The sequence below is a fragment of the Phyllostomus discolor genome, chromosome 14 (genome assembly GCF_004126475.2).
Source record: "Phyllostomus discolor isolate MPI-MPIP mPhyDis1 chromosome 14, mPhyDis1.pri.v3, whole genome shotgun sequence".
Taxonomy (NCBI): domain Eukaryota; kingdom Metazoa; phylum Chordata; class Mammalia; order Chiroptera; family Phyllostomidae; genus Phyllostomus; species Phyllostomus discolor.
The window spans coordinates 48,057,556-48,082,767 of record NC_040916.2 but is presented as its reverse complement, the minus strand read 5'-3'; the positions used below and the strand labels follow the sequence as shown (position 1 = coordinate 48,082,767).

Below are 25,212 nucleotides of genomic sequence, written 5' to 3'. Positions count from 1 at the left end.
GCCCTGAGCTCTCCTGGGACGAAGGTCCTCACCCCACTCTCTCTTCCCTAAAGGAGAACTCACCTTATTTGCTAACCTTGAACTCCTGCAGTCTTATCTGTAATCCTCAGGCCCTCTGATATTTACTTCCATGGAAAGCCAGGAGGATGTTAGTCTGTGAGGCCGGTGCCAATGGAAAAGGTGTGGAGTGAAATGCAAAAACATACACAAAGTATTTGCCTGGTACTCCCTGCACATGCCCTCCCGTTTGGCATGTGTTACAAAGGAGAGGTTGGCTTGTGTTTGGAAAAGGGAACCTTGTGGTTCAAGGCCCTAAGAGCTGACAGCTGAACACAAAGTCTCTGTGAGGTGCCTCTCGGCCCCGCCCACCATCCCATCGTCCAGCTGAACTCTCTGGGAGGTGTGCAGCGGGGGGCACTGACACCCCCCAGCCAGACTCCGCTTTCTCCCCCCAGCCCAGATCTGCCCATTCCATTCCATTCCATTCAAGTTTCTTTTCCTCTTTACTTTGACCACCAGTCTTGGTTAAACATCAAAAAGAAACAAATTACACACTTCTCAGAAACCGAAATTTTATAAAAAGGCATTTTTCTCTTATATCCATAAAATGATATAATTTTTGCAAGTATAGAAATGTGTCATAAATTATACAGAATGTTCCTTAATTACAGCTCAATGCAACTTGGTACTTTCCTCCCTCCCTGAAAAACGAGAGAGAACCAAAAAAATAATATATATAACTGTATATATATATAGATTTATATTTATATAATAGACAAACCAAATATGAAAAAAATCATTTCCTCTTTGGTATAAAAATCAGACTCTCACCTTGAGACACACAAACAGACATGATGTTGGGTTTGTAAACTGTGGCCACACGGGGTTTCCCTGCCAGGCCCCCCCCACCTGAGGCCCCACCCTGCCTCGCCGGAGCACACCTGCAGTTCCTGGCGCTCCCACATAACAGAACGTTCAAGGTCTCCGAGCTCCCCACCATTCCTGAGGACCCCCTCCACTACCAAAGACGAGGAAAGGATTCTTCCCAAGACTGATTTGGTAGCAATGAACTTGGGAAACACCTAATTTGGGGAAGAGCTCCCTAGGTGAGGACAATGGAGAGGAGGAAGAGGGGCCCGAGGCTCCAACCAATCCTGTCCGGACCAGGCGGGCCCCGAGCAGAACCTCCACCAGCCGGCACAGGGACTCTACCAGCTCCCACCAGATGCTGCGCCCGGTGGGCGGGACCTCTCGTTCACCAGACGGAAGCAGCAGAGGCCAGCTTCCCCTTTCAGGACCACCTCAGGGTGCCCAGCTTCCCCTTTCAGGCCCGCTTCAGGTCCTCGGGTATAGGTGCAGGAAATGCCAGACGAGGAGGCAGAAGGGAAGTCAAAAGGGACTCTGTTAATGGGCGTGGGTCAAAATTTAAAATGAAACAAAATCTTTTCTTTAGGACTAAACTTCACACCCAGCTTTTGGCTCCGAGGGTGACAGGACCCCTTTCCCGGGCTCCAGCCCCAAACCAGCGGGACCCACGGAGCCCAGGAGTCGATGCGTGTGTTGCGGGAGGGAGAAGCTCTTTGCTCCCAGGGTGAGGAAGAAGGCAGGACCAAACCCTCCTCTGCTCTGCCAACACCCTCCGGCTGACTGACGGGCGCCCCGCCCCATCAGCTCAGGCCCTCGGGGTTCCAGCCACGGAGGGACAGCTGAGAACCGCGGCTCCGCCCGCCCCTTCCACGCGAGCCAGGCCAGGCCGGGGCGCCCGTCAGTGCGGGACTCCTCCTCCCCCAGAGAGTGAAGACGCCAACCACAACACGAAAGTCACTGGAGGCCTCTGCCACTTGCCAAACAAAAAAGACAAAACTGAGCTAGACACAGACACAAATCAAGGAGAGACACACACGACGTGAGGGGCCCGAGGCCCCGCCAGGTCTCTGGCTTCCCGGCATGGTACATTCTTGTGTGATTCAGGAGCGGGGGCTCTGCACCCCTCTGGGGGTGGGAATAAAAAAATACAGAGACTCTCGTCTCCCTGTGGGTTCACAGGCAAGGTGGGGGCAGACCAACCTCTCACAGTTTTTTTTGTTTCTGGCTCCACGTCTGGTCCCACACTGGGGCTGGTTCCAGATGGCCCAGTCCCTACTCTGCCCTTGAGGTCTACCCCCTCCCCCTTCTAGCTAGTGGGAAGCCCCCGTACTGGGGGGGGGGGCCCAGACATTTCTGGTGGGACCAGCAGGACAGAGCCTACCAGGGAGAGGCAAGGAAGGAGGACCGGCGGCTCTCGGACACGGTCCCCCCGGCAGCTGGCCTGCCCTGTGTGCCTGATCCCCGGCACGGCCCACTTCTGGCCTTCAGCCCTTGAGGGGCTTGTCGGCGCCTCCGCTGGGGCTGCTGGCGCTGTCACTCTTCTTTCTGCGCAGGCTCTCGATCCAGCTGGAGCTGGAGCGGGTGGTGAAGCTGGAGAGCGCCAGGGAGCTGAGCCGCATGTTTTTGCCAGACATGATGAGCTCCCCGAAGCCTTCCTGGTGGGAGAAGGCGTAGCCGGAGCGCCGGGATCCCGTGCGACCCACCCGCCGCATGCAGCGGTGCTGGGCCTTCTGCTTCTTCCTCACCAGCTGGGTGTAGCGGACCTGGCGGATAGGGGTGGGGAGCACAGGGGAGGAGCCTGCATCAGTGTGGCAGCGTTGCCCACCACCCCCGAGGAGGGGCCCGAGCAGCCGGGACAGGACAGCACGGGCCATCTGTCCTGAGGAACACCACCAACACACAGGACTCACGAAGCCCAGAACTGCAGCCACTGCGTGTTGGAGCCAGAGGGCTTTCTGACACACCCGCTTCTCACCGTGTCGGAGAGGTCGGGCTTCAGGTTCAGCTTGAGGAATCGGAAAGCGACCACCGGCATGATGCAGATGACTGTGGTGAGCGCGATGGTCAGCCACACGGCGGGCTGGGCCAGCGTGTTCTGCGCGTTACCTGAGGGAGGGAGGGAGGGGTCAGAGGCCCTGGGAGCCACACAGCGACAGCGCCCGTTTCTGTTCCTGGCGGCCCCACTTTGCCAGTCCCACAACCTAAGTCCTCCCGGCTTCCTGCTCCCCCAGCAGTTATCTCCACATCTGACCCGACTCCAAACTCTCCCCAAAACTGCAGACCTGTTTCTTTAACCGTCTGACTTGACATCTCTGCTGAGCACCTAACGGGCATCTCAACTTCAAAAGACCCAAAGAGAACTCCTGTTTCCTCCACCCTAATCTGCTCCGTCTTCCCCAGCCCCGCCAGTGCCGCCCGCCAACCTCGGCTGCTACCACTGAAAGCCCTGAAATCAACTTTGACCTCTCAAACTGCTCATCCAATCTGTTGGCTCCGTTTCTAGCACCTACGGAATTCCACCGCTGTTCACCGCATTGCAAGCCACGTCGTTCTCGCCCAGATTACTGCTACAGCCCCCTCTCCTTCTACACTTTACCCTCCACAAAACGTTAAGAGTGATCCTTTCAGAACACAAGTCAGTTTATGACATTTCCCTGCCCAAAACTCTCCAATGGCTTCCTAGCACATTTAGGTTAAAATTCAAAGTTACTACTCTTGATCTATATGGACTTAAATGATCTGGGCCAACACTCATCCCCCCACAATGCCCCAGCCCTCCCCTCCGACTTCCACTCGCCTCCCCCACACACACGACCACCTCACAAGCCCCCACCTAAGGCTTCTGCATGGCCATTTCTTCTTCCTGGATCACTCCTTCCCTTTATTCAGGTTTCTCTGTGCCAGAGGCCCTTGCTCAAGAGGCTTTCACTAACTACTCTTATTCCTCTTGACCATACTTGGTATTTTTATAGGATTTATTACTTCCAGACATTGTATCTATGAACTTGTAAATTATTTGTCTCTCCCACCGAAATATGAAACCCAGGGCTGCGTCCCCAGCACCCACAATGTTTGGTGACTGAATGCCCACTGGATGAATAAATGAAAAGATCTAAAGAAAGTGCTGAAACCGAAGTGCATCTTTCACCCCATGCAGCCCAACCAGCCCCTCTTTGCCACCCCCTGCGGCCACCCTGTCACCAGTTTTGAAGAGCCTTACGCTCAGTCACTACAGTAGCTCCTCATCAGCTATCGCTGCCACATTCATTAAAGCAACCCCCTGATGCCACTCCCCGTGCACTCCTAAGGACTCCTGGCAAGTCAGACGCCGACCTAGCAGCCTGGCATGCTGACACCCCCGACGTCCTACCTGCCAGCCTCTCTTCCACTGCTTCTCAGCAGGTATTCCTGCCCTAGAAACAAGTGGCCCTTCCATACTTTCAGCTCTCCAACTTAGAACCCAACTCCCCCATCCTGGCTCCATTCACAGCAGCCTCCTGTGTGGGACTATCCCTGGTCACCCCACATGCAGTCACTTTGCTGACCATAATACCTGCCACCCCTTGACCTCCCTTGGGTCCTGACCCTGTACAGCCCAGCAGGGCTATTCTTCACTTTCGAGGACACGGAAGCTCCCTAAGGGCAGCGCCTGGGTCAGATACACCCAGCCACCCCCACAGCACCCGCAGAACATCAGTGCGCACAAGGAGCACTGAATAAATGCCCGTGGAGTGCAGACGGGCTGCCTCACCCGTCAGTCCCAGGGACGGCATGATTCCGCAGGGACTCAAGAGGAAGTCACAGAGACTCACCCACAAACCGGAACTGGTTGGGAAACATGTCAAAAAGCCCATTGCTGTGCATGGCAAAGAGAATGGCGAAGTAAACAGCCAGGCTGCCCCAGATGAAGAAGTGGTTGATGGCCGTCCAGTAGCCCGTGTCCAGCCCAATCTGCAAAAAAGCAGGAGTGTCTCAGGCAGAAGCACCCATCACCCCAAAACCTTGTCTCTTCCCCAGAACACAACACAACAGTAGTGCCCAGGGCAGCCCCAGGGACAGGAGGCTCACTGCTTCCAGAGGTGAGGGCAGTGCCTAGACTGCCTCATACCTGCACGCTGACCACAATGACCAGCGAAGTGGCCACAGTGACTGCAAAGGACTGGTAGTCGGCCAGCTGGGTTCCGTCGTCCCGGGTGGCCTCGGCAAACACCCCATAGGGGATAAAGAACATGAGAACAGAGGTGTAGATGCCCTGGGCGATGCAGATGAAGAATTCCCGCTTGTTGAAGAGGAGGTTCAGCTGGCCTGGCTCATACAGCTTAGGGTACTCCATGCTCCGCTGCTCAGGGACGTCCTGTGTGGGAGGACCAAGCCGCATGCGAGGCTCAGGGGCTGCCGTTTGGACTTGGGCAGACCCTATCCCTGCCTCCCCCTTTCTAAATTCTCTGATAGCTAGATCCAGCCTCCCGCCAACTGCCCGAAGGCAGTCTTGGCTCGGCACCCAGGAGTTATAGTTGGCTGTGCCTGTGAGGAGGACAGTCGCCGCGCCCAGCTGGAAAAGCCACCTTCCCAGGGACAACAAACTGCGGCACAAATGTCACATGCCCACCAGCACCAGACCAGTGTGACTCCTTCACAGCAGAGTCCTTATCCCCAGCCTGCCTGGCTGTCACACTCCCCCATACCTGATCGAAGACCCCCATAGCCAGGACCGGGAGGGAGGTATATACGATGTTGTAAAGAGTGATGAAATATTGGTCATAGACAGTCTGGAAAGAAAACAGGGAGCGAGAGAGGCGTAAGCATGCTGTCCTTCTGCACTACAAATCGGGCAGAGGAGGCAGCGATGTGGCAGATGTGGAATTTTTGGAATTCCCCTTCTCCTCTTTCAATAAGCATTTTTTAAATGCATGAACAACCGGACAAATGCTGGGCCCTAAGTAACAAACAGAGCAGATACAATCTCTCCCTTTAAGAAACTTACAGACAGGCAAGTGGTGGACTATGGACTACCTGGGCCGAGAAGCCGCAGAAGAAGCCAAACCAGAAGTGGACCATGGTGAACGCAAAGTTCTTGTAGAAGAAATAGCAGAGGAACTTGCACATGCGCAGGTAGGACCAGCGCCCATGCACCAGCAGGAGGCGCTGCAGGAACTTGAACTGGGAGAAGGAATAATCCGAGGCCAGGACAGCCTGGATCCCTTCTTGCCCGCTGATGCCCACACCAATGTGAGCCGCTGCAGAGACAACAGGGAACGAGAGGGTGAAGGTGGCCTCACACTCCAGAATTCCACCAGCTTACAGCCCCTCTCCGTGAGTCCCTCCCACCCAGTCCGCACACCTTCACAGTCCACACTCACTTTTGATCATGCTGACGTCGTTGGCTCCGTCCCCAATGGCAAGGGTCACAGCCTTCTTGTACTTCTTAACCAGTTCCACCACTTGTGCCTTCTGCAACGGGGTCACTCGGCAGCAGATGACAGCTTTGCAGGCACAGGCCGTCTCCAGAAACTCCAACTCCATGTCTGCCTCTAACGCGTGGGCCTGCGACACAGAGAGCCCTGAGAGAGCCCCAGTCTTCCCCGGACAGACCGGGAATCAGCCCCACCCAGTCGCCTTAAAGACCACAGCTCCTCTGAAGTCGAGGGAAATGAGACCGAGGTAGGATACAAAAGCCGTACAGAGAGAAGCGCTCTCTGGAAAGACCCTGCCCGAGCTAAGGGTGGCAACACTTACCAGGCTGTGCCCATTGATGACGAGAGCGTATTCCCCAGCGACGGCTTCCAGCACAGACGTTTTCTCATGGTAAGCGAAGCCATTGCCCACGGAGCGGGACGGGTCCATCATCTTCTCCCGGGCTTTCCTATGAAGGGGAAGTGGAACTGTGGTCCCCAGGACAGAAGAAGGGATTCAAGCCCATAGGAGCCCAGGAAGCCCTGCCCGGCCCGTGTTCACAGAGCAGAGCACCTGCCAGCCTAGGCCTGTTTACCTGAGCTCCTCCCGCACTTCTAGCACGGTGTGACCGGTGACGACAAACACCTCTGACATGTCATCCGTCAGCATCTTGCAGGAATAGCCAATGTTCACAGCTGTTTCTACCAAGAGAGAAGGCAGGAGCTACAGGCAGGCCCCTGACAAAGTCAGCACTCTCTCCTGCCTGACGTCCCAGGCTCATGCAAGGGTCCAGCGGGCTGCTGTCCAGATGCAACTACCTCTGCCCTGCTGGACTCTCACCTTGTTTGTCTCCGGTTAGCACCCAGATCTTGATGTTGGCCAGCGTTAGGAGAGCGATGGTCTCTGGCACCCCTTGCTGAAGCTTGTCCTCAATGGCCGTTGCTCCCAGCAACTGAAATACCACAAGGGTCCCTAGCACAAGAGTTCCTGCCACAAGAGTCCCAGGCAGGAGCCTCCCTCACTCACCCTTGACCCATTCTATAGCCCGTACCATCATGTCGCTTTCAATTTCCTCGTACACGCTGGCTAGCCTGTCCTCCCAGCTGTCCCGGGCCAGGCTGGCTTGGAGTCGTCTATCGGCCCACTCCTCATAGTACTCCTCATCCAGGTCCTTGTAGGCGAGGACCAGGGTCCTCAGCCCTTCCCCTGAATATTCCTGGAGACCGAACCAAGAAAGTCACCCCTTACCCTCTTGCACAACACCGAACCGTCCCGTGCCCCCTCTGCTCACACCCACATTCAGGTGGTCGATGGTGGCGTTGAGCAGCTCGTGGGTGGAGTGATGCAGTCGGTCCAGCAGGATCGTGTCAGCCCCTTTGCAGTAGAGTCGGATCTTGCCCTCTGGGTTCCGCACTGAGTGAAGCAGGGGGAAAGTCCCAGGAAAATTCAGGCAGGTGAAGACGCCAACTGGGGTCACCCAAACCACACCTCCCCCCTTCTAGGACTATATGATGCCCCGAATTCTCCAGCACCTGGTCCCAGCCTCACCTATAACTGACATCCGCTTTCGGATATTGTTGAAGTCCAGGATGGCCAGCAGCTGATAGGTGATGGCTGTGCCCATCTCGTGGACAGTGATGGTCTTTGGGGTACGAGAGCGGAACACAAAACCAAAGTTTCTGGCTGCAGTGACCAGGGCTCCCTCGTCTGGGGACTGGGCCTTGTAGTACAGCTCCCCTGGGAGGGGAGGAAGAGCATGCGTGGTATGGGTGGCCGCCCTCTCAGCCACGCACCCTGCCCAGGAGGCCCAGGCTGGCCACGGCGGGGAGAGTGCAGGCCCGCTCTGCAGCTCACCTTCATTCTTCTCCTCTGACATGACGGTGTGACACAGGGAGAGGAGGCGGAAGAATTCGTGTATGTAGGGGTCCCCCATCTTGACAGCCTCCAAGAGGGTGGGGTCCCAAAATAAAAACTTCTTGTCGGCCAAAGGATTGAAGGAGAAGTCGACGGGTTCAGGCCTCTGTGGCAGCTAGGGGGACAATTAGGGAAGAGTGGGTCACCAGGCGTATCACAGGGAAGGGGCCGTCCCTACTCTACGGTTCCCTGCTCTTCCAACTCTCAGGCAGAAAGCCTAAGATCCTGTCCACTGTGGACCTCAGAATTCCCACTACTGCTGGCCATTCTTCCTTAAAATACCAATTTCCTGCCCTGACCAGGGTTGCTCAGTGAGTCGGGCATCATTCTGCAAACTGAAAGGTCACCAGTTTGATTCCTGGTCAGGGTACAAGCCTGGGTTGTGGGCCAGGTCCTGGTTGGGGGTGTGCAAGAGACAACCCATGTATCTCTCGCACACTGATGTTTCTCTCCCTTTCACCCTCCCTTCCCCTAGCTCTAAATATAAATAATTAAATTATTAAGATATTAATAAGATGTAAACTTAATAAGATATTAAGATTTTATTTTTTTATTTTTTAGAGCAAGGGGAAGGGGAGCAGAAAGAGAGGGAGAGAAGCATTGATGTGTGAGAGATACATTGAACGGTTCTCTCTCGTATGCCCCAACCAGGGTCCTGGACCGCAACCCAGGCACGTGCCTGGGTTCAATTCCCTATTGGGGAAATTGAACCAGTGACCCTTCAGTTCACAGGCTGAGGCACACCAGCCAGGGATGTTCTGTTTTTAATGTTTACTGATATGAAGAGAGAGGAAGGAGGAGAGAGAGAAAGAAAGAAACATTGATGTGAGAGAAAAACATCGACTGGTTGCCTCCTATATGCTCCCCGACCAGGGACTGAACTCGCAACCCAGATATGCGACCTGATCAGGAATCAAACCCCCACCTTTTTGGTGTATGGGACGACACTCAATCAGCTGAGCCAGCCGGACAGGGCAGGTACCATAAGCTCAACTGGAATACGGCATAACTGTGGAGGCTGGACCTTACCTCTCCCAACTCAGCTCTGTGTTCCAGCACATCAAACACGTCACCTACACACAGCCAGGACAGAGGAGAAGCAACATCAGAGCGGGAGTTCCCTCAGAGCAAGGGGAGAAACCGCTGGCACAGACCCCCCTGCAGGCACCTGAAACCCACAGCCCTAATCAGTGAGCACATGTCACACAGATTCACACTGTTAACTAAAGGGACAGGCAGCGAGAGGCACCTGGATCCTCAGGACCTGCTCCCCACCCCCGTCCCTGTGGCCCCCACCAACGTGCTCGCCTCCCGGGACAGCTCCCAGTGTACAGCCCACCCCGAGGGCTCCCAGGCCTCCTAGGTGCCTTTCCCCCTTGAGGCCGGCACACAGACGAGGCCTCGAACACCAGCTGGAAGGCCGGGGTTAGTACAGAGAGCAGTAATAGAAAGGGCTCCCACTTCACAGAAGTCAGGCACCACACGCCCTGCCCCAAGCCATCCCAGCAGCTCAGCCACAAGGCCCCTGTCTCGGGGCCACACTCGAAAGACCATCATCACATTCCAGAGACTCACAAGGCCCCTGAACAGCAACACAAGGTGAGTCTACCACTCCACCGAGGCAGCCAAGATCCAACCTGGCCAGGACACCCAGAGGCCAGTGTCTCGGGCTTCACTTCAAACAGCCAAGGAGCTCCCCGACTGCCCAGAGCTGGGAATGGGTGAGAGCGTCAGCACAGGGCGGGGAGCGCCGCCGCTGTCTGCTTCCTGACACGGGGCACAGAGCAGGCCCTTTCGAGGCCCCAGAGACCCCAACAGAAAAGAAGCAAAACCCAAACGTCAAGACAACTGTGGGAGCCCCAGGACCACTCTCCTTCCAGGAAAGACGCGAGCCCCCGTGCCCGGCGGCGCCACCTACCATAGCTGCGGCCGTTGATGGAGCACTTGCTGAAGACCATGATGTTCTGGGTCAGGGTGCCCGTCTTGTCGGAGAAGATGTACTCCACCTGGCCCAGCTCCTCGTTCAGGGTGGTGGTGCGGGCCTCCGCAGGTGTCCGCTTCTTCATGCAGAACATCTTCTTGTCCCAGTTGATGAAGTAGCTGTGGCCCAGGCGAATGACCTCCACACTGCACAAGGGACAGGGGGTAAGGCTTGGTGGGCAGGAAAGGGGGTGCCCCACCCACGCAGGCCTCTGCTGCAGGTGCTCCGGCTGGGGAGAAACGGTGACACGGTGACACCCGGACATGGGAACCTGGGTGGGGAAGGGCAAGGAGAGCCTGAAGGTGGAGCCAGCCACATAGAGCCGGCACAGAAACCCCCGACCCGACCCTCTGACGCTCTCCAGATGAAAAGGTGCAAAGGGTCTGGACAGGCGGGGCGGACAGCACAGGCAGAGGAGGAAGAGGGGCCGGAGACAAGGCGCTCAACCAGTGCTTACCTCAGGACTAATAATACAGAAACCATGCAGAGAAAACAAGAGAAAGTGCGAGACGGAAGGGAGAGAAAAAAAGAGAAAAATAATGAGGGCGCTGCACATGCCACAGCAACACAGGTGCCACCTCAAAAGGGGCCACAGTGGGGAGAGGAAGCCAAGAAGGCTCAGCCCACTCCTCACTGCGCGAACACAGCTGACACTCGCCTTCCACCTGGCTCAGGGCTCTGCAGCCCCGACGCTCCGGCCTGTGGCTTTCCGAGAGAACTTGAGACTAACTGAAAGGCCAACTCAGGAAGGGAGTGGGGCCTCAAAAAGCTGGGAAATAATACCAGTTCACAATGGCACGGTGCTTTCAACAACCCCGGGTGTGCTCACACCCTCCCCTTTGCTAGGTGTTTCCTCTGGAACAGGGACTGTCAATGTGCTTCAGAAACGGCCCTTTGTTTAGGCCCAATATAGCCGAACAGTGGGGCCACACGTGGAACCCTGCATCTGACCTAGGGCTGCTGTCAGGACCCAGTCACCGGGCAAAAAATGAGCTGGCTGGAAATATCTTCATGGCCTTCTCCCCACTCAGCTGACCAAGCCCCACTACCCTCCCCACCCCCACCTCCCCCAAACACACACACACACAGTTTGATGAGACTTAGAAGGAAAACTTTCCTAGGCTTGGATACAAAACACGGACAGCAAAGCCCAAAGGCAGGGAAAAAATTAGGTTAGAAGCAAGAAAACATTTCAACAGTGCTGAAGAATCAGAGTTACGATGATGATGGACATGTTACCACCCAATATTTGTAGGGCAATTTAATTTTTAAACTATTTCCCAATCTAGTATCTTACATCAAGACATCCCTATGAGAAAGGTGGACCTTTACTATTACTTCCATCTGACACAAGAAAACTGAGGTCTCCAGTGACTGTGGGATTACCTGAGGTCACATGACTAACGAGAAGGCAGGGCCTGACCACGCACCTCTGAGTCTCCTCTTAATGTTCTAGAAAAGCCCTCGGCACAGCAACCTGTCTCCTGTCAGTGCCATCAGCCCTGGGGCTAGGGGGCTGGTGGGCAGGTTTGGGGACTCACTGGGGAAACTGTGAACAAACAGTGGCGTAAGGGAAGAGTTCTCAGACTTCATGAAGCATCTCCTTAAAAATGCTGCAGGTTCACTTATCTCAAGTGCAAGGAACTCCATACAAAAGACAATTTCTTCGGCCACTCTTCCTTCCTCCTCTTGCACCCCCTCCTCCTGTTCATTGTCCAGGCCGTTCACGCCTCTCACCTCAAGCGTCCCAGATGCCCCCTGATCCACACGCACCACTGCCTGCCAACACTTCCTAAAGGACTCTTTAGAGTTTCTTCTTAAAGAATCATTTAATGGTTTACTAAGTACGAAGGCCAGAGGCGAAGATTCAAGCCCCCCACAGCTGGGATCGAACTTACGTTCCCAGCCCTCTGGCCCACAGCCGAACTGTCCTGTGACCATTCCTCGGTCCCCATTGCTGAGCCTGTGTTTCTAGGCTCTTCCCCAGGCTGTACTTTCACCCAGCCCAGCGACCACTCAAAGCTTAGTTCAACGGCCACCTCTTCAGAGAGTCCTCTGGGATTAACTGCATGGGGAGCGATGCTCTTCCACCTCTCGTGGCACTTTGCGCCGCCCACATGGCGTCTCAGTGCCTGACGCTGTCTGCACCTCCTTCCTCCACCAGTCTGCCGCTCTCCAAGGCAGAGGCCGTGTCCCACTTCTCTGTGCCCCTTCTTGCTGTGCACATCCGACTGCAGGCAACATCGCTTCTATACTCGCCCCCATTTTATTTTATAACGTCCCTCTACTAGACTGAAGTGCCTGGGGGGAAGGAGTTCCATTGCTAATACGTCTTTGTCAGCGCCAAACACCTAACATGCTTCTGTGCACAAAGCCGGCATGCAGCAAACACGTGCCCAATACAGGGACATGGTTTTCATTCTGCACAGTCCAAAGTGCCAGGAAGCTGTGGTGAAGTTAGCTCTGCACGCAAAGATAAACAGGTAACGTGAAATGTTCACAGCACAGGAAGAAGAGGATGCACGTTCCCTCTCGAGGGTTTCACCTTCACAGACAAGAGAAGTTTGCAAGGGACCACCTGAGCTCCCTGGAGAGACTCCAGGCATGGAAAGCACATACCTGACATACAGTGATATGGGCACAACGGTGTTGAGGATGATGATGTAGGACCAGAAGGAGAGGAAGCCAGAGAAAAAGGCACTGTCCACCGCCTCATCCCAGGGCAGGTAGACCTGGAAGCGCATCCCGACCTCGTGCTCCCAAATGGCATTGCCGATGGCCAGGATCACCCCCATGCAGACCAGAAATCCAAAAATCTGGGGAGGAATGAGAGACAAAGGTAAGGTTGCCACGTAGGAAGCCCTCCGAATCCAGTATATCCTTGAAGGTCATCACTCATACCTGAACCCTCAAAAGCTCACACATCACCCTAGCTTGTGTGGCTCAGCTGGTTGGGCACCATTCCGCAAACCAAAGGGTCATGGGTTCGATTCCTGGTCAGGGCATATGACTGGATTGTGAGTTTGGTCCCTGGTTGGGACAAGTACAAGAGGCAATAGGTCAATGTTTCTCTCTTGCATTGATGTTCCTCTCCCTTTCTCCCTCTCTTCCCCTCTCTTTAAAATCAATAAGCTTGTCCTTGGGTGAATATTTGGGGGGAAAAAAAGTTCAGGCAGCTTTAAAAATGGTGGCATGCGCTAGTGGGAAGAGCCCAGACTGGTGACAGGTTCTCGTCTGCCGCTGACCATCGTGGCCTTCTCTCTGAACGCTTCCCCATCTGTGTGATGGGGAAGCTGAAATAGTTGTGCAGCTCCCATCTGACATCCTGGAACCCTGACGAGGCCCCCACGGTGGTAGAAGTGGCGGCAAGCTGCTTTCAACACACCAAAAACGCTCACTGGGAGTCCCGCGTTCACCTGAGCTAAGCCTCCATGAGTCAACAACACACCACCACCACCACATTTCTGATGTGTTTATTACCTCACACAGACTGCCCCCTACCTTCTTGAAACGGGGGCAGGGGATGTATTTTCATAGATGTGGGTTTCTTGATAGCCAAAAATTTTATAAAGCTTAGAGTCCTTGAAGAAAAATCCTAAGAAAATTTTGAAGGTTAAAAGAAAAAATTGAGACCACTGTCTGATTCCAGATATCTATTTGCCAAGTTGCCTCTACTTTTTTATTTTATTTTATTTTTTTATTTGAGAGAGAGAGAGGTGGGAGGGGCTAGAGAAACATCAATTTGTTGTTATGCTTATTTACGCATTCCTTGGTTGCTTCTTTTATGTACCCTGACTAGGGATGGAGCCCGCAACCTTGGTGTATCAGAATGACACTCTAACCAATCGAGCTACCTGGCCAGGGCGCCAGCTCAGCTCTTGATGCTTTGGAACCAAACAGGAACCATCCTGGTACCCAAGGACCACCAGGGGATGATATGAGCCACTTCGTGATTGACTTGACCACTCTCCCGCAGGCGGGGTTTCCACAAGAACTTTAAGGCCAGGGTGGAAACTGTCTCACCAGAGGCTGGCCCCAGCCTTCCGCAAACTGGCCTGTGGAGGGCAGGCAGCAAGCAGTGGGGGCGCAAGAAGAGGAGGGGAGCAGGGAAGAAGAACCCAACAAGGAGCTCAGATTTCTAGCCAAACAAGAGAGGGATTCAGGAATCGCCAAAAACGAAAACAGAAACATTTCCTTTGGGATCCTTCACTCTTAGAAGTTGGGGAAAAGACCCCATTAGACCCCATTCTCCATCCTCCAAATGGAAATTCTTCCTTTGATTCCTCCTCCATCCCCATGAAGGCCTCCTTGTCTCAGGCAAAAGCAAACAGAAGGTCACGTGTTACAGCAAACAGAAAGTCATCATCATAACTGGAATCCAGAGAAGGGAAGACTTGTTTTAGCTTTAAGTTGTTGATTCACACATGTTCCAAAGGTTTTTTTAAATATCTTTCAAGTCTAAAAGGAGCCTGAAATAAACACTGCCTTTGGGTGGCTAACCTGCCAGTGGCTTTTACAGCCAAAACCTGAAGCTTGGCTACTGATCGGGGAGGAGATGCGAGCAGGGGAAAGATCCAGAGAGAACCAGAAGGGCAGGGCAGGGAACCACGTGTGGGAAGCCTTACCCAGAGCACCAGGGTATTCATTAGGCGATCAATACTAGTTCTCTTGAATTTTGTTCTGCCGCTGTTCTGCATCAGCTTAGTGTCGGGACCTACGAAGGAAAGGGGAGGGCCAGGAAAGCCAAATAAGGAAACTGCCTCTGGGCTTCTACCCCAGTCCCCAGACGACAGGACATCAGGCTGCACAGGAGGCTTGGATTTGGGGCTGGAGGTTTTTTAGCTTTAGCATGGCACCGGTCCACTCAGCCTCCTCCCATATCCCTGAGGAGGGGGTGAGGAACCAACTCTTCCCCTTCTCTCTTTGGATCCTAGGAGGCTCACCTGCGAAGATGACCAGCCCGAAGCACCACTCGGTGTTTCGCAGCACACAGCCCCGCAGCAGCATGTTCTGGTTGCTCAGGGGGAACTTGTTCTCCTTCCAGTAGAGAGTTCCACTGAACTTGTCCAGCTTGTTGTTGGGAGGTTCGCAGATCACTTCACCTGCATGGAAGACAAGAGTGCCACTGCTCAAGGTGCAGGCTTGACCATCAGACAACAAAACAGAAAAGGGGGCTGAGGGAGAGGGTGTTAGCACACGGGCCCATCCAAACACTGCTGCTGGGACTGTGAGCTGATGGGGAGGAATGAGGCAATATGAACTAATGTTAAGAGTACACGTACCCTTGGGCCTAGGAATTCTATTTTGAGTGCTCTATTCTACAGAAACAATAGCTGAGGTCAAAATTTTTATTTAAGTATTATTTGAATAGGAAAAGACTGGAAACAACTGCAGAGTCAGGGAATAGTGGAATAAATTATGATACATCACTTCTGTGAAACAATATGCAGCTATTAAAAAGAATGGGTAGAGACTTCCAGCCAAGATGGAGGCATAGGTAGATATACTTTGCTTCCTCACACAACCAAAAGAAGGACAACAACAAATTTAAAAACAAAAAATAACCAGAACTTGCAAAAAATCAAACTGTATGGAAGTCCAACAACCAAGGAGTTAAAGAAGAAACATTCATCCAGACTCATAGGAGGGGTGGAGGTGGGCAGCTGGGTAGAGAGGACTTGCAGCAAGCTGGCGGTCGTGGACTGGGTGGTCCCACATTCACATGCAGATAAACCGGGAGGAACAACTGGGAATGAGCCAGACCTCAAGACCCAGGGCTCCAGTGTAGGGAAATAAAGCCTCAAAGCCTCTGACTGAAAACACCTGTGGGGGTTGAGGCAGCAGTGGAAGAAACTCCCAGCCTCACAGGAGAGTCCACTGGAGAGACCCACAGGGTCCTAGAATGTACACAAGCCAACCTACCCAGGAATCAGCACCAGAAGGGCTCAATTTGCTTGTGGGTATTGGGGAAAGTGGCTGAAAACCGGCAGAGAGCACAGCAAGGGGCACTGTTCCCTCTCAGACCCCTCCCCCACATACTGCGTCACAACGCAGGGAGGTGGGTTGCCCCGCCCTGGTGAACACCCAAGGCCCCGCCCCTTGCACGTAACAGGCACAGTGAGACAAGAAGTATGGCACAAATGAAAGAACAATCAAAGTTCCAGAAAAAATACAACTAAGTGGCGAACAGATAGCCAACCTATCAGACACACAGTTCAAAACACTGGTAATCAGGATGCTCACAGAAATGGTTGAACATGGTCGCAAATTAGAAGAAAAAATGAAGGCTATGGAAAAGTAAAATAAAGGAAAATATACAGGGAGCCAACAGTGACAGGAAGGAAACTGGGACTCAAATCAACAGTTTGGAGCAGAGGGAAGAAATAGACAATCAACCAGAACAGAATAAAGAAACAAGAATTCAAAAAAACGAGGAGAGGCTTAGGAACCTCCAGGACATCTTTAAACATTCCAACATCCAAATCATAGGGATACCAGAAGGAGAAGAGGAAGAGCAAGAAATTGAAAATTTATTTGAAAACATAATGAAGGAAAATTTCCCTAATCTGGCAAAGGAAACAGACTTCCAGGAAGTCCAGTAAGCTTAGAGAGCCCCAAAGAATTTGGAACCAAGGAAGCACACACCAAGGCACATCATACTTACATTAGCCAAGATTAAAGATAAGGAGAGAATCTTAGAAGCAGCAAAAGAAAAGGAGACAGTTACCTACAAGGGAGTTCCCATCAGACTGTCAGTTGATTTCTCAAAAGAGACCTTGCAAGCAAGAAGGGGCTGGAAAGAAGTATTCCAAGTCATGAAAGGCAAGGACCTACATCCAAGATTACTCTATCCAGCAAAGCTATCCTTTACAATAGAAGGGCAGATAAAGTGCTTCCCAGATAAGGTCAAATTAAAGGAGTTCATCATCACTAAGTCTTTACTATACGAGATGTTAAAGGGACTTATCTAACTAAGAAAAAGATTAAAAATATGAACAGTAAAATGACAATAAACTCACGACTATCAACAAATGAACCTCAAAATACAAAAACAAACTAAGCAAACAACTAGAACAGGAACAGAATCACAGAAAGGAGATCACATGGAGGGTTATGGTGGGAGAGGAGAATGATAGAAAAGGTATAGGGAATTAGAAGTATAATTGGTTGGTACAAAATAAGGGGAAGTTAAGAATAATATAGGAAATAGAGAACCAAAGAACTTACACACACAATCCATGGACACAAACTAAGGTGGGGGAATGCTGATGGGATTGTGGGTGCAGGGCAGAGGGGAATAAAGGGGAGGAAAAAAATGGGACAACTGTAATAGCATAATCAATAAATATATATATATTTTTTTTTAACTTTCTTCTTTTTTTTCAGATTTTATTTATTTTTAGAGAGGGAATGGAGGGAGATAGAGAGAGAGAAACATCAATGTGTGGTTGCTGGGAGTTATGGCCTGCAACCCAGGCATGCACCCTGGCTGGGGATCGAACCTGCGACACTGGTTCGCAGCCCGCGCTCAATCCACTGAGCTACGCCAGCCAGGGCTAATAAATATATATTTTTAATTAAATACTTTTGAATTTTATTGTTATTCAAGTACAGTTTTCTGCCTTTTCCCCCCCTCCCCTCCCTACCACTCCAGCCCTCCCTCAGTAAATATATTTTTAAAAAGTAAGTAGTGGGTGGGCCCTGTCTGATGTGCCTCAGTGGACTGAGTGCCAGCCTGCAAACCAAAGGGTCACGGGTTCAATTCCCAGTCAGGGCACATGCCTGGGTTTCAGGCCAGGTCCCCAGTAGGGGGCATGTAGGAGGCAACCACACATGGATGTTTCCCTCTCTCTCCCTCTCTTGCCCTCTCTAAAAATAAATAAAATCTTAAAAAAAAAAGAACAGGTAAATTTCCTTTTATGGTGATATAAGATTATGAGGGTGAATTTAATTGGTAAAGAAAGGCAGGTGGCAGAGAACTTGGTACAGTATAACCCCATTGATTTCTGTTCAAATGTTTGTATAAACATAGAAAAAAGTATGGATAAAAACACACTCAACTGCCAGCTAATCTGGCTACCCTAAGAAAGGTAGAACTGGAGAGCAGAAGAGCTTTTTCCTATATACACTGCACAATTACCTTATTAAAAGGAACATATATCACTATTCTAAGCTGAATAAGAATAAGCTGAAATTCTCTCAATATGCACAGCAAGGAGGAGTTATCACCTGTTAAGTTCTCTTGAAATGACCATCGATTCAAAAATAAGTGGTAGCCACCTGGCATTCCTGACACCACCACTGCCCCCACCCCACACACACAAAAAGGGAGGTGTGTAATCACAGCAAAAGTCAAAAGAAGAAAATGCAATTTACACCCCAAAACCCAACCACCTCCTCTTCCTGAAAGCTACTTCTCCAAAATTACTCACCGTCAAACTTGGCAAGTTGACTGATGTCTCCCAGCTCCGAGGTGACTGGAATCGCCTGACGCACTTTCATGTTGGTCTCTCTGGAAGGACAGTGCACCTGAGTCCTGGCTCCTTCCCTTCCCCTAGGTCCCACCCAGGGGCACCTGACCACGGGGCATCCTGCCCCATGCATTACAGGGTGGGCAATACTTCTATCCATCCGAAGTCTTGCTTCCCTGAAGTTTTCCAAAAGGAACACATCCCAGCCCTGGGAAACTCTTTCAAAAATGCTTTTTACCCCTACGGAGGCAGAAGGAGAAGTGTGACACTGAGCATGCTACTCACCCATCGAGCTCTGCTGTCTCTATGTAACACAGCCCATGAGGCTCACTGCTGGAAAGGAGGAGGAGATCCGCCTACAGAGAAAACCTAATGAGAAACCCGAAGACCCAATCCTCCACCCCCAGTGGACTCTCTGATGACCCCTCCTTCCACCAAGCATTCTCGGCTTGCTCAGCCCCAAGTATGTGGATGGCCAGAAAGGAGTCACTCCCAAAATGACACAGAAGCTTCCCATTCAAAAAAGTTTCCTTCCTAAGGTGGTTAAGAGGCAGCAGTAAGCCAGGAGAGACTCATCCTCTCTGCCACAGAAAGGAAAGTGTGCTGCAGGCCTAGAGGAGCACCGTTCCCTTACCGCCACGAACTGATTGTTTTCTAGCTTGATGATGTCACCGACACAGACGTTCATCCACTGCTCCTGCTGGAGGCTGAGCCAATGAAAAGGCCGGGAGGAGGCTGTCAGTGGCTACAAACGTTCCCAGGAACCCCTTTCCTCCCAAGGCCCTCAGTCTCCAACAGGAACTCACATTCCATTGATCAGCACCTGAGACTGACGGTTATTCACCTGGTTATCACTCTTGTGGCGGAACTGAAAAGAGAAAACTAAGAAAGGTAAGACACCTTCTCCTGCTCCAAGGAATTTAGATGATTAGTGGAATGCAGAGCATGCTAGGTACCACCGGTTCACACCTGTTCACAGATCTACTGTCTCTCTGCCTCCCCCTCCCTACTCTGGGCCAAGATATGAATCCAGCTGGACCAGGTAAGGGATGGCAATGAAAACAACTCACATAGTCATCAGTGGCATCTTTAACAGCTGTGATGGTGAGGACAAGAACCAAAGGCACGATGGTGGTGAACCAGGACAGGGACGATATCTGGGGGATCAACTGAAAAGAGGAAAGAGAAGGCGTGCCTCTGAGGCCCCATTCTATGCTCTCTTTGCCTCTCGACCTTTCTTTTCCTTGACTGCATGCGGCTTTGTGAGTTGCAAAGGGTCTGCGGCAGGTCACTTACCTGCAGAATGAGAAGGAACAGGAAGTAGGTATTGGCAACTTCCTGGAACTGCTCAAAGAGGTTGACAGGCAGGAAGGTGAGAATATTGTACTTGGAGGTCTTGATGCAGTTACTCTGTGGCAGTGGGAGAGAGGACAATGAGAGGGCCTCCAGCCCCAGCCCAGAGCCAGACCGAGGCTGCCTCCTCCACCTCCACTGCCCCAAACCTCAGCCCCCAAAAGCCAGCAACCACAGGTGTAGGAAGGGCAAAAAGCAGATGAGAAGAAAGTCTCAAGGGGTCAATGTAACCGCTTCAATGACAGGTGAAGGCATGAAAAATGCAGCACAGCAGCAGATGGAGAGCGGTGAGGAGGCTGCCTTCCCCGCCCCTACGCACTCTCCCAGTCAGCCTCAACCTAGCCGGGTCTGAACAGGTGGTCTGAAGCCACTCACCGCATACTGGAATTTCTCATTGTACTCTCGGTCGTTGGCCCGCGCCCTCCTTTCTTCTTCTGCAACAGAATGATGCTGCAGTCAGGAGGAGCGGAATGAGGCCGGGCCCAATAATTCGTCAGGCCCACCCCACTTTGTGGGGTTTCCACCAAGGGTCCTTGGTTAATTCCACAGTACAGAGTCTTAAAGAGTTAGCGCCACTCCTGAGGTGTCACTAAATTCTTTCGCTAGCCTGACTGCTGGGCTCTGTGGGCATTACATTCACAAGACAGGAGCCTTCTCCTCTTCCCAGGAACCGTCAAGGTCTTCCACTGGGGGCTCTCAGGTCCTTTCCCCATCCCTTTAATTAACGTCTTAGGTATGAATGTCTTGGGAATTCCCAGAGGAACAGCAACTGGAGACACACAGCTTCCTTCCCCTGGGAACCCCGGTGGATCTGGCCATGGTCCTGTCCCCCTCTGACCTGGGGGTGGGGCAGGTGATGAGACAGAGGGTCACGGTGTCCTGGAACTGCTCTGCGGCAGTATCCCAGCCCCACGTGCAGTCCCCCCTAAAGGAGCCTCTGCTTGTCACATGTCACCAGCAGCAGCTTCTGACTGGCCTACAATGACATCACCTTATTTTAAAGCTCATCTTCAAGTAGAAGGGGGGTCAGGGATATGGGTCACGCAGACTGAGACAGACATGAAGGAGGCAGGAATGGGGTATACTGGAAACAAATGCTCTGGAACGGTAACCCTTCTTGTGCCATCTGCACACATTTCCCCTAAATAACACATCTGCCACTGACTGAGTGACAAATGACCTACACCTATCCTAAACCTCCGCAGAGCCGGGACTGCAGGCACCAAGTTCAGGTACAGAACATGGGGTGTCTTATGAAGGGTTCTCCAGCCCATCTCCCAGGGTCACGACTATCACAGGCTGAAGAAGGGCGCATCCTGGTTAGACAGTAAACATAATGCCTGGATCCCGTCCAGAAGCCAAAAGCAGCATCCCAGACCCCTTCCCTCATCCCCTCCCAAGACCCCTGCAGAGCACACTGCAGCAGCAAAACCTTAGACCACAGCACCCCTGCCTACCCAGCGCGCTCCCACCCTGCATCGTCACTTTACTCTCAGAAATTTCTGACCCTCTGGCTGAGCCCTCTCTGGAGTCACCAAATACCATGCAAAAAGACAGGCAGGGACCGGACCCTTCGGAACCAGTACCTCTAGGTCTAGAAAGGAGAGGAACGGGGAAAGTTAGGGAAGGTTGAGGACAAGCAAATGTGAAGATTAGGAGAGGAAAAATTATGGGCTCGGGTAAACACGGCCAGTCGCTGCCTCCCGTTACCTGTCCCCCAAGAGGGCTTCTTTCGGCTCCAGGAGGGGGGCGCCCCGGCCCGGGCCCACTTCTCTGGCATCTCCTTGGGGACCGTCATGATCCCGGTTAGAGCGGGGAAGGGCGGCCTGTTTGTCGGTCGGTCCTTGGGCTCAGCCGCGCCGATGGGGCGGCCCCCCGGGAAGGCGCAGGAGCTGTGGCCACTCAGAGGGGAGCTCGGGCCGTCGGGCGCGCACCCCACCTGCCGCCCCGGCCATTCTCTCGGCCTCCCTCACCCGGGGACGCCACGCTGTCAACTGCGCCGCGGCCGCAGGTTGGAGTGGGCCCGGGACCCGGTGAGCGGAGTGGTCCGGAGCCTAGCCGGCTCGCGCGCACCCGGGCTCCGCCCCCACCCGCTCCCACCCGCTCCCCTCCGCAGGGCCGCGGCCTGCCAGCGCCGCGTAGGCGAAAGCTCTCGCCCAGCCCCGCCTCCCGGCCCGGCCAATGCGGGCGAGGGGAAGACGTTGTCGGGGGCAACCGCATTCGTCCCACCCACCCCGCCCACAGGAAAATGAGAAGGACCCGAGTGGATGGAAAAGGGAGGGGAGAAAGGAGGGAGACCTGGAGGTGTGAGGACGGAGGAGAGTAGATGGGAACAGCTCCCCAGCCTCTACAGGCCAGGGAACAGGAGCGCCAGGTGCCCACAGATAACAGTGGTCTATGCGTCTAGGGGTGAGGGGCAGGTATTCAGCACCCTCCCAGAGAACCTAGCTCAGGGATCAAGGAAAGAATTCGGTTTCCTAGGATCCTGCCGGGATGGGTAGGAGTACCAAACCACCCTCCTTCAGAGTCATTGCCAGGTGTCCCTCTCCCCTTTGCTCCCTGAGCCATAACACCCACTCGTGATACCCACGGCAACAGGCCCCCCACCCAACTCCTGCCTGTCTTACCTGGGGGGCGCTTTTTTGCACACAATGCCATCTCACCCAGCAAGGTCCCAGCAATCCCATGGGAGACCCTGAAGGAAGGTGACACGTGCATGAGGTCAAGAACCTGAGGGCGACCCTTCATTCCCCTCTTCAGACTCCTCCTGAAGGTTCTCTTCCCCAGTTCTGACCTTGTCCCTCTGTCCTCAGCAACTCCCCACCAACGCTCTGCTTACTGCTCTGATGGGTCCCTGAGAAAAGAGGCTTACCCACCACATCCCCCCATGCCTCTGCCTTGGACAACACGGAGGGGACTGACCATTTACAAAAACCAAGACCTGCAGGGGAAGGAAGGGGGCAGAGAGGAGGGCACAGTGCTCCAGGTACCCATCTCAGGAACAACAGAGGCACCCATGGGCCCTCCTAGTGGCAATGAGTGGTGCCCGTGTTTACTGGAAAGCAGAATTTCCACCAAAGGGTGCGGCTGAGGGAACACCAGCCAGGAAACACCTGGCAGAGCTTCAGGAAACAGGGTGGGCAGGCTCCACCCTTCTCAAAAAGTTTATAACCCTCCTGTTCCGCCCTCCTGCCCATTATCACCTCCTCCAGGGGAACTCACACTAGAAGTATGGCCTTCACTTCCTGCCCAGTCGCCAGATCACTTCCTCTAAGTCTGGTCAGCCACCTTTCTGGGCTAGCAAAGGGATCTTCCCAACCCCTGGGGAGTTATCCCTCTCTCTCCCACCCCAAACCTAGTCCAGTCAGTAGGGCACTGGGCACGGGTTCAGGGAGCATCAGTCAGATGGACCTCTGCTTCCTTCCATCTTCCCATGTCCTTCCTTTCACCTAAAAAGGTAAAAGTTCCGACTTACAAGACAGAGTCACAGAGCCTCACCCTATGCCCCAGCCTGGCCCACAAGGAAACTGCCAGGTCCTGGGTCCCCTTGTCACCTCCTCTTTCTTTGTCTGGGTGGAAAGCCTTCCTCCTCCTCAGTTCCCCTGTATCCAGCCTACTACTGGGCACACCCCGCCAGCCTGTCAGCCCCAAGAGATACTAATTGCCTGTCTGCCCAACCTCCATAATTACAGACTCTGGCCACAGCCCTGTCACCCACACCAGTCCTCTTCACAAACCCAGACTCCCTTCCAAACCCCAGATCAGGCAATACTAAACGCCAGAAGACCTCTTCCTCTGTGACCCTCCCCAACTCTGGCAGCCAAGGGTGCCTGGCTCAGGAAGAAAAACCTCATCCACATTTTAGAGATGCCAAGCCCTCCCCCAGGGCCCCCAGCCAGGGTCTCCACCCAGTCTAGAGCGTGAGTCACGGGAGGGTGGGGTGTGGAGGGAGAAGTCCAAGGAGAGGATGCATGGGTGGGCATCTCGAGTCCCACAGCGAGCCCAGCCCTTTCCAGGAGGCTGTCAGGAAGCACCACGGCCCACGGATCTGGGTCTCGGTCCTACCAAAGAGTTCGTGAGGGAGCTGCTGACCTCCAGGACCCTGGGGGACTGAAAGCTGGCTTGGCCCCAGATCTCACCCGCTCTGGGGGCTGTACTAGGAAGGGAAAGGGCAGGGGGGACCTGGGAACAGGGACTCTTCTCACTTCTCCTTCCCAGTCTCTCACATTCTGTCGGGGCCATTAGCCAGGACGCCCTGCACCCCCGCCCTGCAGTAGCCCTAGCCCCAGCCTCATCTGCAGCCACATTCAGGATAAAAATAGCCAGCTCTGGGAAGAAGGCAACGCTCCATGGAGGAAAACGTCTCTGCTTCTAGACCTGGCCCCTGCTGTCCCGAGGAAGACTGACCCCCTTCTTTCAGAGGAGGCTGGCAGGGATATTTGTGGGCAGGTCAGGAAACAGCAGGAAATGGAATCCAACATCCCCAGCTCCCTTGCCTCCAACATCACCCCTGGCCACTTTCCATACTCAAGGACAGAACCCAGGACTCAACTCCGTAGAGCTTTGAGCTCCCAGAGCGACCACCTCTCCTGCACCCTTGCTTTTCCTCATGCACAGAGACAAAGCCTGCCAGTCTCCGAGTCCCTTCTCCAGGAACCCAAACCCTGGGACCCCGGTTACTCCTCTCCTCCCTCCGCTGCTCCATGAGCTGCTTCTCCTTGGCACTCCTGCGCCCCTTGCCTGGCCTCCACGCACCCCTCAGCACCCATCCGCCCGTCCTACAGCAAGCCTTCCCATCTCCCCATCCTCGGGCACCCTGACACCCTCTTCTCCGTCTCACTGGCTCCCGACGACCTGGCCCCGTCCTCCCACGCCCCCCGCCGGCCCCTACGGCCCCGAGTCCGCGTTCGCAGCCGCATCAGCCTCTGCCCTCCGCCCTGCGCTCCGGGGCTGACCCGCCTCTCCTGGCCTCACCTCAGCGCTCAGCGCTCGGCGCCCGCCCCGGCGGCCCCGTCCTGCCCATGCCGGGGGCTGGGGCGGGGGGCGCTCGGCTCGGCTCCCCGCGGGCTCCCGCCCCCCAGCTGCAGCCCCGCTCCCCCCAGGGCCTCGGCCCGCTACTTTGTGTCAGTTTCGGCCACGGCGGGGCGGAAGTGACGGAGGTGGCGGGAGAGGGCGGGGGGCGGGAGGGGGTTTTGGGGAGAGGGAGGCGAGGCGGGAGCCGCCATCTTTGTG

At 53.9% G+C, this 25,212-nt stretch overlaps 1 protein-coding gene across 4 annotated transcripts; it reads right to left on the bottom strand.

Annotated features, from left to right (window-relative positions):
- Window positions 1-602: 602 nt before the first annotated feature.
- Window positions 603-25,121, bottom strand: ATP8B2 (ATPase phospholipid transporting 8B2). 4 transcript variants are annotated; one of them, XM_036015795.1, is made up of 28 exons: window positions 24,955-25,121; window positions 22,608-22,675; window positions 20,356-20,414; window positions 19,924-20,037; window positions 19,698-19,796; window positions 19,434-19,495; window positions 19,262-19,334; window positions 18,913-18,983; window positions 18,589-18,668; window positions 15,100-15,258; window positions 14,782-14,870; window positions 12,776-12,972; window positions 10,094-10,302; window positions 9,205-9,248; window positions 8,116-8,290; window positions 7,810-7,998; window positions 7,559-7,674; window positions 7,313-7,477; window positions 7,102-7,213; window positions 6,857-6,962; window positions 6,604-6,730; window positions 6,228-6,411; window positions 5,881-6,104; window positions 5,553-5,636; window positions 4,976-5,221; window positions 4,680-4,818; window positions 2,843-2,973; window positions 603-2,630 (listed from the first exon to the last, which is right to left on the bottom strand). In XM_036015795.1, exons 2-28 carry the CDS (start codon window positions 22,636-22,638, stop codon window positions 2,352-2,354), a joined length of 3,564 nt encoding a protein of 1,187 aa, XP_035871688.1. In that variant the 5' UTR covers window positions 22,639-22,675; window positions 24,955-25,121; the 3' UTR covers window positions 603-2,351. The 4 variants fall into 4 exon arrangements, with proteins under 4 accessions (XP_035871688.1, XP_028358392.1, XP_035871686.1 ...); XM_028502591.2 differs by lacking the exon at window positions 24,955-25,121 and adding an exon at window positions 21,691-21,974; XM_036015793.1 differs by lacking the exon at window positions 24,955-25,121 and adding an exon at window positions 21,691-21,881.
- Between the last annotated feature and the right edge of the window lie 91 nt (window positions 25,122-25,212).